This window comes from Brienomyrus brachyistius, chromosome 7, assembly GCF_023856365.1.
Source record: "Brienomyrus brachyistius isolate T26 chromosome 7, BBRACH_0.4, whole genome shotgun sequence".
Classification (NCBI taxonomy): Eukaryota; Metazoa; Chordata; class Actinopteri; order Osteoglossiformes; family Mormyridae; genus Brienomyrus; species Brienomyrus brachyistius.
In genome coordinates this window covers 19,865,234-19,877,863 of record NC_064539.1, presented here as the reverse complement: position 1 = coordinate 19,877,863, position 12,630 = coordinate 19,865,234, and the positions used below count along the sequence as shown (strand labels likewise).

Below are 12,630 nucleotides of genomic sequence, written 5' to 3'. Positions count from 1 at the left end.
CATGTTTTTGGACAGTGCAAAGACACCAGAGAACCCTGAAGAAACCTAGAGAAAGACAGGGAGCTCAGTGCACCCAGTATCTGGATCCCAAGGACAGAAAACCTTCAGGTTAGACCATGATGTCAACCAGTTTGTCAGCATGAGTACTGACTGTGCCCAGTTCTCATCAGCTACCCTTTGATCCCCGAAACCTCTGTGAATACCCCACAGGCTCTGCTCCCACATAGAATACAATGGAACAGCATAGAATAGAATATCTTTTATTGTCATTGCACATTTGTGTACAGTGAAATCCCCTGTGCAGTTCATTAAGGCCCTGTAGAATCTTCCAGAATGAAGCAGAGAGGAGAGGTGACGGCAGGTTGGGTTCGATCCCCCAGAATGCCCTTGGCTCTCCGAACGCATCGTTCTCCTCCATGTGGCCAGTAGAAATGAATCAGCTGGCATGTCAGTACACTCTCTATAGAGCAGTTATGGAAGGACAATCATACATTTAAAGGGCATAGAGGAGAGGATAACACTATAGGCCCCATGTCATCAAAAGCCCCCAGCTCCAATAACCTGATTGACAACAGGAAGTTTGAACAATAGCAGAACAAATAGTGTCAATTTTACGAACAAAAAAATTACAAACTGCTCGCAAGAATAGATTCTAAGTGGGGTTAAAAAGCCGCATCAATTGATTTAAATAATACACAATATTAATTTTTATGTTTCCTAATTGCCTCCTGGAGGTTAAACAAAGACGTCCTAGATATCCACTCTGATACAATCAGCTTATCGTTCTTCCCCTGCCGTTCAGCCTCCACACTAGTGCCCTGCAGCTGTCCTGTGGTATTCTTAAGTCATGGAGCAGGTCGTCCCATGCGTGCTTTGAGAGGGGCAATTTGATCTAAAATCATTTCGCATTATGAGTGTTGGAGAAAGCGTCAGGCTTTCCACTCCAACTCTGCACACACCATTAATTACGAGACAACATACTTAAAGTTTTACTTGCACAAGGGTAACCACACTCTCTGCAAGATGAGCTACAAAGGAATGTGTTACAAAGGGTGGTTCCCCTTGGCACCTTTATTTATAGTCAATGGGGGGCAGGGGTCTTGGAGTGAGAACAAAGAAAGGACTGTGAGAGTAAGAAGAAGTTCTGGTTTTACTCAGGTGGACAACTATTTAAACACGTGCTCAGGATACGTGTAAACTAATATAATCTAAAGTATAAGGTTAAAGGAAAACAAAATAATGTATATACATATTTACACTCATTGCTGATTATACAGAAATGATAACAAATGATTAATAACAATTTCTTCAACCTAACAATGAGTTAACCTAAACGAAAAATGAAATCAACAATATTATTAGACCGGCCTTGCGGATCTAAACCAGAAAACTTCGTTTTAAACTCTAATATAATAGAAGGAGTTAAAACTTGCAAACAGAGTGAAACCCCATTTTTAGTAACGGAGTCAAAAGTAATATCCACATCCATCCTTAAAGAAAATGGCCGAAAACGGGAACAGAGCATCAAGTCACCCCAAGGCAGGAGGGGAATAAAAGGAGATGAGTGATGAGTGATCTGACACCACACGCATTGCGGCAATGATTGACAGCAGGCAGCATCTGACCAATCAGCGGTCAAATGCGCCGACAGGCAGTTGGATCCATGCAGGTGGAGAGATGGTCTCCATACGGCAATATGAATGGGGAACCAGCAAAAGAAAGAAAAAGTCAAAACAAGAGGAGGCTCGTGCTTCACGTGAAGGTGGGTATGTTGTTGAAATAAAAACGAAAAACTTTCTGGCATAAACACCGCAGCTGCTACCCTGCTAATCATGAGACAGAAGAGAGGATCATTCTGTGTAGATGTGGACTGGAGATTAAATTTTCCAGCGGCCCTGACTATCATTTATTGAATGTCTTGTTAACTGCATATACATTCACCTCTGTTGAAAAAGGAGCGGTTAATTGACCAGTTGGTGGTCGTGTGTTGTCTCAGGTTTATCAATCTATGCTAGTCTTAGGCTATTTTGAGCTTGTTCCATTGTTGAAAGAGGCTGTTCATTTGATTTGTTCCTACTAATAAAGGTTGTAAACCTAAATTGCATTTCATAATACAATCATTTTGTAATGGGGGGGAGGGGGCTCAAAATAAAATTCTGCTTAGGGCCCCAATTTGGCCAGGGGCGGCCATGCAGAGAAGGGTGAAGTGCACGTTCCAGCACATTGCTACAAATTAAATGTTTGGCAACACTTAAGAGAGACGTGCAATTTGACAAAACGCGTGCAATTTGCAGACTATGACGTGGCGCTATGAAGTACACAGGCAGCACGACAAACTTAAAGCGAGGACAATGTGAGTGCGGAGATGCTGCCTCCCCCTCAGATTCATATCTGCTAGCCCCAGCGGTGCCCCGAGCAAGAAGACTGGTGAGCAACTAAGTATTGCAACTTCTTTTTTTCCACACCCCATTTGGCTAACAGCTCTGCTCGTTCTAAGGCAATAACCGACGTCATTGCGTTTTCATTTGTAAAGATACCCAGCCGTATGTTGTTATAGAGAACGCGAGCTTCCATTACCTCCTTCGAATCACGGAGCCGAGGCTGTAGAGACCATTTAGGAAGCTATTCGCTGAGAAACAAATCCCTGTTCTGTATGACAAAGTGAGAGAAGAGATAGCTGAGTCACTGAGCGATGCCCAAAAAGCTGCAGTAACAGCTGATGACATCTTGTGCCACCGACTTCTGTGTCATGGTCACAGTACACTGTACATCAAAACCACGTTCCGCAAACCAGAGTGGTTAATGAGGTTCACACATGGAATAATCCCGCTGTTTTACTGCAGTAAACAAAAACAGCAATAAGTTCATAGGGGGTGCTCTGTTAATAGATGAGAAATGGACAAGGAATTAAGTGGATGAATTCTCGCTTTTCCAGAAGAGGGCGCTAGACGTACAATAATAGTAGAAGCTGAAGCAGATCTGCATCAGAGCTCTACAGTCAGTCTAGTTGCAGAAGCTCCTCTCCCGAATGCTGACAGGAGAGCCTGCTCATACAGAGCCTTTCAGGTGGGGTGGGGGGTCTTTAGTCAGCACAGAGCAGGGGACAGGAGTAAAAATATTTAATTTTGTCATCTGTACAGGTATATATTGGAATTCTTCAGTTTCCATATATAGGTTACCACCCTGGAGGCGTCAGGCAACAGTGCTAACCGACATATCACTGCCACTCCTTCAGTATGAGGGGTCAAGTGTCAAGTGTTCATTTTCGTGCACAAAATACATATTGAGTTACCAAAAGCAATATTTAATGATGAATATATTTAATCACGCTCTTATATTTGACTATTTAATGATACAGTAATTAATGACTTTCTTTCATTCATTGTGCATTTTGTACACAAAATGAATTTTAGCTGCCAAAAATGTGTTTTGTGAACGAAACTATCTTCTTTTTATTCCTGCCTTCCCAGCCTTCTGTCCATGAAACGCAAGGTGCTGCTATCAATTCTGTGCACAAAATGAAACAAAATGATTCCTTTACATTTCCGTGCGCACAAGAAAGTGAAGTTTTTATGCTTTCATGGACGGAATGTAACTGGGGTTTGTCTTTCTGTGGACAAAATACAGTAAGGCATCATTTGACTTCGTCATTAAATAATGCTCTTGGTGGCACAACATTTTGTGCATGAAAATGAGCGCTTGACACTTGGCGTCTCACACATTAATGTGGTCAGAGTCGCCTGGGCTATTTGAGATGTATTTTCCTGTAATGTTGTTGTTGTTGGGGGAAATATATTTGCTGTTAACATCGGCATATATATAAATAGTTCTGAGAAAGGGGTGTGTGGCAGTGACTAATATTGTTTTTACTGTACAGTAGGACCCCTGGGCTTCAGCCTGTGCATTGAAGCATCCATGTGCAGCCCTGATCAAAAGATGACAGCTGAAACATCTTAATAATATTAGTATTGTGCTCAAATGCAGTGGATAATCTTACCATCTTACTCTCATATGAGACATATAATTTAAATCATTTAAATGACATTTATGTATTAAATACTGTCACAAAGCACCCTTCATAACTTTGGGCTTGTTTTTCTGTGAAGTCGATTACAAATATTGATCCTTGCAGGTTGCTGTTTTTCTGGTTTGTTTCTAAAGTATAGTCGCTTACTTGGGCTCACTCCCATCTCCTGTCTCCACTCTGCCCGTCCACTAAAGTGAAACGGTCACATTTGTCCTGTTGAGAATGCCTGGCTCAAGCAGATCCAACATGAGAGGGAGACCACACTGTTGCCTTTGAATATTTATTGACATAAAAGTACAAAAAAAATCAATATAGTGGATAAAATAAAGATAACAACAAAGGACAATGAAGAAACATAAATCATAAAGGCGACAGGGGCAGATAAGGGCTGGTAATAAGCCCTGATTTGGGAACCAAAAATTATTGCATGTTGTTTATGGTTGTGTATGACTAATTTCGGAGAATTTTAGCATGTAATCAATCTAACCAGATAACTTTATTTACACTGACAGGGTTGCTGAGATCGCGGTTACCAAATCAGCTGATACAGGGGTTCCACTGTACTATTCTACTGAGCTTCCTAGCCAACAGTAATGTTAGCTAGCTAACCATCGAAGAGTTAAACCAGTACTAGCAAAGATCCTTATTCAACACAACATTGCAGCAAACCACAGCAACAAAAGATGGGCTGGGAAGAGGGAGGTCTGGGCATCCTTCCTTAGACTGCAGGCTCTTCGACCTAAATCCAGATAAGCAGCAGAGGATGGATGGATAGATGGATGGATGGATAGATGGATGTCTATTTACTGGTAGTTTGTACAACGACATTAAAGTTGAATCTAATGTGCTGTAATCTAATCCAATTTAAATTCAGCCAGTGTTGTAACTCTGTATAAGAGTTGTTCTGGTTCATTCCCTCTGTCACTAAGGGTTTTATGTTGTTCCGTAGCATAAGACACAGCAGAGTTTAAATAGTGCTGATGTTAGCAACCAATTTATTTCAAATATAGTTCAAGTTAAAAAAAAAAAACAACTGCCAGCCACCTCCTGTACCTTGTGGTTTCTCTACTTCTGGGTACTTAGGCTGTAAGGTTACAGAATGAAATTAAAGTGGAAAAAAGAGAAACTAAAAAACAAGAAAATATCTCAACTGGTATTTCTTGGTAAAATATAAGCTGGATTTTATTTAGTTTTTAAAATAACGAAAGAGGGAATAGTTCTTGTTGACCTGTAGAGTGGAACAAGATAATAAGCAGACGCCCAACTTATCACATATATAAATAGTTCTGAGGGGGGGGGGGGGGGGGGAGGGTTTGATTTATGCATATTAGTTCTAAAGTCCCTGAACAGACAGTGTGTCAGAAAGGAGATCAGCAGAGATGGGACTTCAGTACGCTCTGAGTTTCTGGATACTAACTGTTGTCTTTTTACCAGGTAAGAAAAGTCACAGCTCAGCGTGTGATAGCATCTTTCGTTTAGATTAAATTTGCTGAAGTTCTCCGCATTGCAATTAAATTCTAATTAGTTTTATCCCAGTCGGATTAAGGGCCTTAGCCTTAAAATGTGTAACTTCAAATGTGCCTTTTTTTGAGAAACAAAAAAGGAAACAATGCAACTGATATTGCACTTAAACAACCGTTTAAAATTAAAATTTAATGCTTACTTTTATATAATGTTGCCTTTTTAATATTTTTTCCAGGGGTCCTGGGTAGCGAATGGGCTGTAGAGTACTCAGGAAATCCACTCTGTGCCATCAGAGGATCCACTGTGGTCATTCCCTGTTCATATAAATATGAGAATTCATTTGAAGTAGAGACAGTCATGTGGTGTCATGATGATGAGTACTGTGATAAAATGGCATATGTCTCTCACAGCAGTAATACAGGCATTAGTGATGCGTTCAGAGACAGGGCAGAATATTTAGGGAACAAAGAGAAGAACTGCACATTACGGATAAAGAATATTACAAAGAAAGATGCTGGTCTGTATATATTTAAGTTCATAAACAAAGATAATAAACTAAGATGGAGTGGAAGTCCTGGGACGACTCTAATGGTTGATGGTAAGTCTTGGTAAAAAAACTATAATTTTTAGCCAGTGCTACAATGAAACTGAACAAATGAATAATATATTTATTAAAAAAAAAACTAGGTACTAAAGTTAGTTATCTTTAATATTTAAAAATATATACATATATATATAATAATAACTTTGCAACAGCAATTTTTATGTGTATATGATGGAAAAATCTTGAGTTTTTGTGGTTCTGTGAATATCCAAACATGATGAAAAAATTATGGATGACTTTCTGTAAATCTGATAGGTAAATGTTGTCCTTCAGAATTAAAGGTGGCGATGACTCCACAGAAAGAGGGTACAGGAGTCAGTGAAGGAGACTCTGTGAATCTGACATGTGGCACAGACAGCTGCTCTCTCAGCCAATCAGAATTCACCTGGTTTAAGGACAACCAGCAGCTCCCAGAAACACAGTCCACACTTCACTTCAGTCCTGTCTGCACATCTCACTCTGCAAACTACTCCTGTGGATTAAAAGGCAACAGACAGACTGTGTCCGAATCAATGAATTTCTCTGTCAAAGGTTAGTAGGTCAATACTTTTGTGTAATAAGCTTAAAGTCAAGATTTTACCAAAACCAAGATGAATAAACCATTGCTTCATGTTCTCTGTGGATTATAGATGATGCATGGACTGTGCATTACACAGAGAGAAACCTGTGTGCAGCGAGAGGATCGACTGTGTTCATTCAGTGTGAATATGAGTATCCAGAGCCATACAAAGTGAACTCCAGCATGTGGAGTCGGAATGATGTGGACTGTACTGGGAAACCATATGTCTATCACAGTAATAATGCAGACATTAGTGCTGAGTACACAGGCAGAGCAGAACTCTTGGGGAACAAGGTGAGGAACTGTACATTGCAGATAAAGAACATTAGAAAGACGGATGCTGGAGAGTGTAGATTCAGATTCGTAACGAACGGGTGTGAGAAGTGTGATGGACCTGGAGTGACTCTTCAAGTTGATGGTGAGTCTTTCAGCTAATTCTTGCATAATATAAACTAAATTTAATATCTTTGAAGAGTATTTATGTTTTATGTGAAATACATATTATGTTTTAAAAAATATAAAATATTGTGTGATCTATGTTATGAAGAGGAGAATTTCAATAGACCGAAGTATATGGGCCACAAAGCAAATTACAGCAGTGAGAATCTAACTACACAGCAAAGTATCACATATTCCGGAAAAATGCTTGACTTTCTTTAAGTGACAGGACTTCTCCTCTTTGCCATATTGTTCTCGGTCTGTGTCAGAAAATCCTTATGTCCTACTTTAGAAGTTTCCAGTTATTTCTTCTTTCTCATATTATATAATTTTAGAATTGAAGGTGGTGATGACCTCATCCAGAGTAAATGGAACAATAAGGGAAGGAGACTCTGTTAAGCTGACATGTGACACAGACAGCTGCTCTCTCAGCCAATCAGAATTCACCTGGTTTAAGGACAACCAGACGCTCCCAGAAGCACAGTCCACACTTCACTTCAGTCCCATATCCTATCATCACACAGGAAAATATTCATGTGCTTTAAATGGCAAAAAGGTGACTGTATCTGACGAAGTGAATATTATTGTTGAAAGTAAGTAAACTTTGATAAAGGAATTATGCCTTTACGTTTTTAAATTGGCTGTAAAAATATGTATATCTTATTTTTATAACAGATTTATTAATTATTGACACAACAGTGCAGAATATCAGCTGAAATCATATCTGTGAAAATGAATCGTGGGCTTTATGATGCAGGGTTATTGTCGTGTGACTCAGCATTTCATTTACATATGGAAATTACAAACATTGCTGATTCATTGTTTTTGTATGTGATGCTCCATGTTTACATTCCAACACATTTGTTTGGTTTAAGATGACCAGTATTTCTAATATTCATGTTACATATTGGGATCCTTAAAGTTAATTAGTTTATCCTATTAACATGATTAATCCCTCACTGTCAGTTCTGAGGACACTGGGCAGTAACACTGTAAAGTTACTCCATCACCACTGTCAGCTCTGTAAACAGTGTGTATCTGACAGCTTAGCATTTGTGATTCTGATTGAGCCAAGCAACGTTTTCCTTGTTTTCTCTGTTTACAGGTCATTTTAATACAATTATTATAATTACTGCTGTGGCAATATTATTGATTGTGTTAATTGGAGCTGTTGTGATTATCATCTTCATGAAAAGGTGATGTATTGTCTTTAAAGACCTGTGTCACTACATTCCTTAATTTCTTTACATTTAAAATTAAACGGTGCTGCTAAGTATTTAATGTGTCTCTATTACAGGAGAAATTCAGTCAATGTGGACAAAACCGAAGAAGGAACCAAGAAAGTATGAATTGGTTTCTGATTATTTCTTGGTCACATGATGCAGCAGGTTTTATAGAAGAATTTTAAATCATTTGAATTCACAGAGAGAAGACAAGGACCTGTGCAGCGATTCAGAAGAACAGGCGGATTCAGCTGTTTATGCCAATTGCATGGCAAGTCTAATCTGTACAGCTTTCATCTAAATGTATATCTATGTAAATGTGGTTTTGTGTTTTATTTATTTCTGTTTTCCGCTTTACTGTAGGACTCTTCTAAGGGGAAGAGTAGAACCAGCAACAGATATTCTGAGGAATCCTGTGAGCTCCCAGACTATGAAAATTTAAATATTCAAGAAAGGGTTTATGGAAACATAAATATCTAAGAAACAGCACAATAACAGAGCGGATGGAAGAGAAACAACTTGGGTCAAAAAACACATGGAAATAAATGTACAGGTGTTACTGTACATACCTGGTACATAAATGTATATTGGTGTCACATTTTTAGTGTCTGAGGCTGCATTTTGTCTTGCCACACTGACAATTCTTGCCATAAAGAGTGTAAGTTTATTTCAAACACGTAACTGAAAGAAACATAAAAACTGAATAAAGCTTTACTTTTTATCAAGCTTATATGTATTTCACATAAAATGTATAACTAGACTTCAGCACCCCCCCCCCAGCCCCTGACTAAGATAAGCTGTTAGAGGATGGATGGATGGATGGATGGATGGATGGATGGATGGATGGATGGAATGTTTATGGTTTTAATCCACTATGAGACCCTGTCCAGGATAAGTTGTACAGAAGTTGGTAAAACAAGGAAATTCTAGGTCCACATCTCAAATCATTCTTAATAATGTTGTATCATCTGCCAATTTGATGAATGTGTTTGAGGGGTATGAAGGGATGCAATCATATAGATAAAGGGAATAGAGGAGAGGATACAGCCCTGCGCTGGTGCTGAGTGTCAGACCTCAGGGCTCGAGTCTGACTGGCTGTGAGCAGTTAGTTCTAAAGGCCTTTGATCCACATGCACAGGGAATTACTGAAACGCAGCAGGTCCTTAAGTACGGCGACCAGCCTGCTGGGGACAACAGTGTTGAACGCCGAGCTGTAATCTATGAAAAGCATCCTTCTGATTAAGATGGGCCAATGGTACTTGGAAGGCTGCAGCAATCACATCCACTGTCCATCTGTTTGCTTTGTAGGTGTATTGGTGCTGATTCAGTAAGATGGACTTCATGTGCCTTGATACCTGTCTTTCAAAGCACTTTCTAATAAGTGTGTGTAAGTGCCACTGGTCTGTATTCATTCCGACAGCTGATGTGAGTCTGGGTACTGGTATGATTGTGGCCGATTTCCGACAAGCAGAAAACGAAGAGCAATATTACATGGAACAATAAGATTCCCAAAATGTGACTAGCACTCCTGAAGGAGTATAAATCTGTAGGGACCTACACTGATTTCTTACAGCATTGAACGATTTAGATTTGGGATTTAGTATGCAAAAACTAAAATTCAACATAATGCTGCAATTTGTACTCACTCTGACAAGCATTAGGAAAATAAAACCAGCAATTACCTATTTTTGGGTGTCTTGGGTGGGGTGACAACAGGTGAAAGACCTACAAGGAAGAAAATAATATTCTCTCCCAGAAGAGGGCGCCAGACACAAGAAGTAAAGGAAGAGTGTATGTAGTATCGCTCGAATGCGCTCTCCGATTAATTGAGCCCTTGCAGGTCATCTGACGCTGTCGGTTATCTCAGCTCCTGTGGTTGTCTTCATGGAGTGAGGAAGCACGCGGAAGGAGCAACAGGTAAAAATAACAATCACTTTCATAATTCCAGGTTATAGATTGGAAATTATTATAGATTGCAATCAAACCGCATTTTATAAATAATTATTGCAGAAATACAGGTATTTCTGATGGGTTCACAATCCTTTCATCTGTATTTAAGCATTGATTTATTTCGCAATAGTTAGGGCTCGTTTTTATTTTGACGTATTTAAATGTTTTTTTTCAGCAGTACGTATTTCTCCTGCCGTTGAAATCTTATACTTCGTTATTTACGTATAATTACTGTACTCATCGTATATAACCTTTTTTATTATTTGAGTGTTACTCTTAAGAGAGGGTTAAGACGATTTGATAAGACACTAACTCGACTGTTAGCATTTTTACTGCTTCACTGCTTCTGCATGTTTTAACCCTAGGATGCACAAGTGGGTCAAAAATGACCCGGTGAGGTTGTTTTCTTGCAGTATCTTTGTAATGAAAAGTTTTTATCTTTTCATATTCCAGGTATTCCTGAAATTACATGTTTTTGATATCATGTCATTAAAATTTTTAAGTTACCTCTTATACTTTTTAAGAAATTGTAATATTTGTATTACTACCCCAAGCTTCCATAAGTGGGTCAAAAATGACCCACATGCATTTCCCATACAATTTCTTGGGAACCTGTGCTTCTTATCAATTGTGGCTGTCAAGGATACATTTACTGTGGACCACACACCCTATGTTAGAAGTGTCACCGTTCAGGAAGATTATTTTCCACAGCAAGACCTGATACATGTAAGTATTATTTTTTTATCTTAGAAAAAAATATATATATTTCACCATACTTACACATTCATGAATATTATGTGAAGGATTATTATTATTGTTGTTATTAGGTATTATCAAATTATCCTACTTTATAGTTAGCTAACACTTGCTAGCTAACTAAGCTAGGTATCATTACTGTACATATGTATTGTGTGAGTGTGTGTATGGGTGGGGTTTGAGGAGAGAGTGTGTGTGTGTGAGAAAGAGAGAGAGAGAATGTGCATGTGTGCATTTATTTACATAGCTACATATTGATTGTCATTCAAAACATTCTCTTCCTTTTATGTTTCCTCATCTAGTGTCATGACTGCTAGGTTTACAGGAGATATGGTCATCCAGATGCCAAACAAGCCCACCAAGTATGGCCTAAAGATCTTCTGGGTTTGTGATGCACGCATCCCATATGCAATAGATGGGATGGTTTACACAGGGAGACAACCAGGGGAAGAAGTTCAGAAGAATCTGGGAGACAACATTGTCCGGCAGTTGTGCAGTAGATTCAGAAACACAGGTCGCAACATCACCACAGATAACTTTTTCACCAGTGTGCAGCATGCGCAGCATCTCCTGGAAATGGATCTCACTATTGTGGGGACTCTACGACAGAACAAGCCAGACATCCCTCCTCTGATGAAGGCTTCTAAGTCCAGGGAGGTTCACAGTACAGTTTGGATTCAATGGCAGCATTACCATGGCCAGCTATGACCTTCTATAACAAGACCAAAGGAGGTGTTGACACCATGGACCAGATGGTTGGCACCTACACCTGCAAGCGACAAACACAGAGGTGGCCCATGGTGCTGTGGTACAACATCCTTGACATCGCCACCCTAAATGCCTACACCTTTTTCACGACTCAGCACCCTGAATTCAACAGAGGTATCACCAATGCACGACGACTCTTGCTCAAAGAGCTCTCAAGGGAACTTATCACACCACACATGAGGAGTCGACTGGAAGGCTGCCCACAACTGCAAACCCCGATCATTGAAGCAATGGGAAGGTGTGGGGTGACAAAAGCCACAACCCAGCCACAGGACAGAAGCACACAGGGCCAACAGAAGAGAAAGAGGTGTCAGATCTGCCCAAGTAATAAAGATCGCAAAGTCAGCAATAGGAGTGGGAAGTGCAATGTGCCTGTGTGCAATGATCACAGCCAGAAACAGGTAGTCTGTCACAACTGCATGCAGTGAGGAGACAAGAAGGCAAAACAGGGACTATCACATCAAAAGCTTCAGCAAACACCGACACTTACCTGCAAGAGAATAGAAAAGAGAAAGGAACTGTCAATGACCGGACATTTACCCACATACACATAATGAATGTTCACATTGTTCTGTTGCTGTTCTGTGCAGTATTAGTTTTTTAATTATCAAAATGTTTAAAATCTGTAATAAAGTGGAAAATAATAAAATTTCAAACATGAAATCATTCTTGTGTGGTCCAGAATGTAATACAGACTATAGTACAATTCATTATTCGTAACCAAAATGTCAAAAAATGGCATGAAACACATTGATTTTTATAAGTGGGTCAAAAATGACCCACTTATGGAAGAGTGTAGGGTCATATGACTCATGCATCCTAGGGTTAAATCAATGAGCAC

General features: G+C 39.4%; 1 protein-coding gene across 5 annotated transcripts in view; it reads left to right on the top strand.

Annotated features, from left to right (window-relative positions):
• The window catches only part of LOC125746370 (B-cell receptor CD22-like), a 39,467-nt gene that overhangs the window by 25,605 nt on the left and 1,232 nt on the right, over positions 1 to 12,630 (top strand). Inside the window, exons 1-9 of one of the 5 annotated variants that reach the window (XM_049020291.1) lie at positions 5,365 to 5,461; positions 5,727 to 6,089; positions 6,369 to 6,626; positions 6,725 to 7,072; positions 7,428 to 7,685; positions 8,198 to 8,288; positions 8,390 to 8,435; positions 8,518 to 8,586; positions 8,679 to 9,045. In XM_049020291.1, the coding sequence (XP_048876248.1) occupies positions 5,407 to 5,461; positions 5,727 to 6,089; positions 6,369 to 6,626; positions 6,725 to 7,072; positions 7,428 to 7,685; positions 8,198 to 8,288; positions 8,390 to 8,435; positions 8,518 to 8,586; positions 8,679 to 8,795 (1,605 nt within the window). In that variant the 5' untranslated portion in view covers positions 5,365 to 5,406 and the 3' untranslated portion in view covers positions 8,796 to 9,045. Of the gene's footprint in view, positions 1 to 5,364; positions 5,462 to 5,726; positions 6,090 to 6,368; positions 6,627 to 6,724; positions 7,073 to 7,427; positions 7,686 to 8,197; positions 8,289 to 8,389; positions 8,436 to 8,480; positions 8,587 to 8,678; positions 9,046 to 9,623; positions 10,233 to 12,630 lie in introns of those variants that run through there. The other 4 variants (XR_007398956.1, XR_007398957.1, XM_049020294.1 and 1 more) reach the window with 4 other exon arrangements.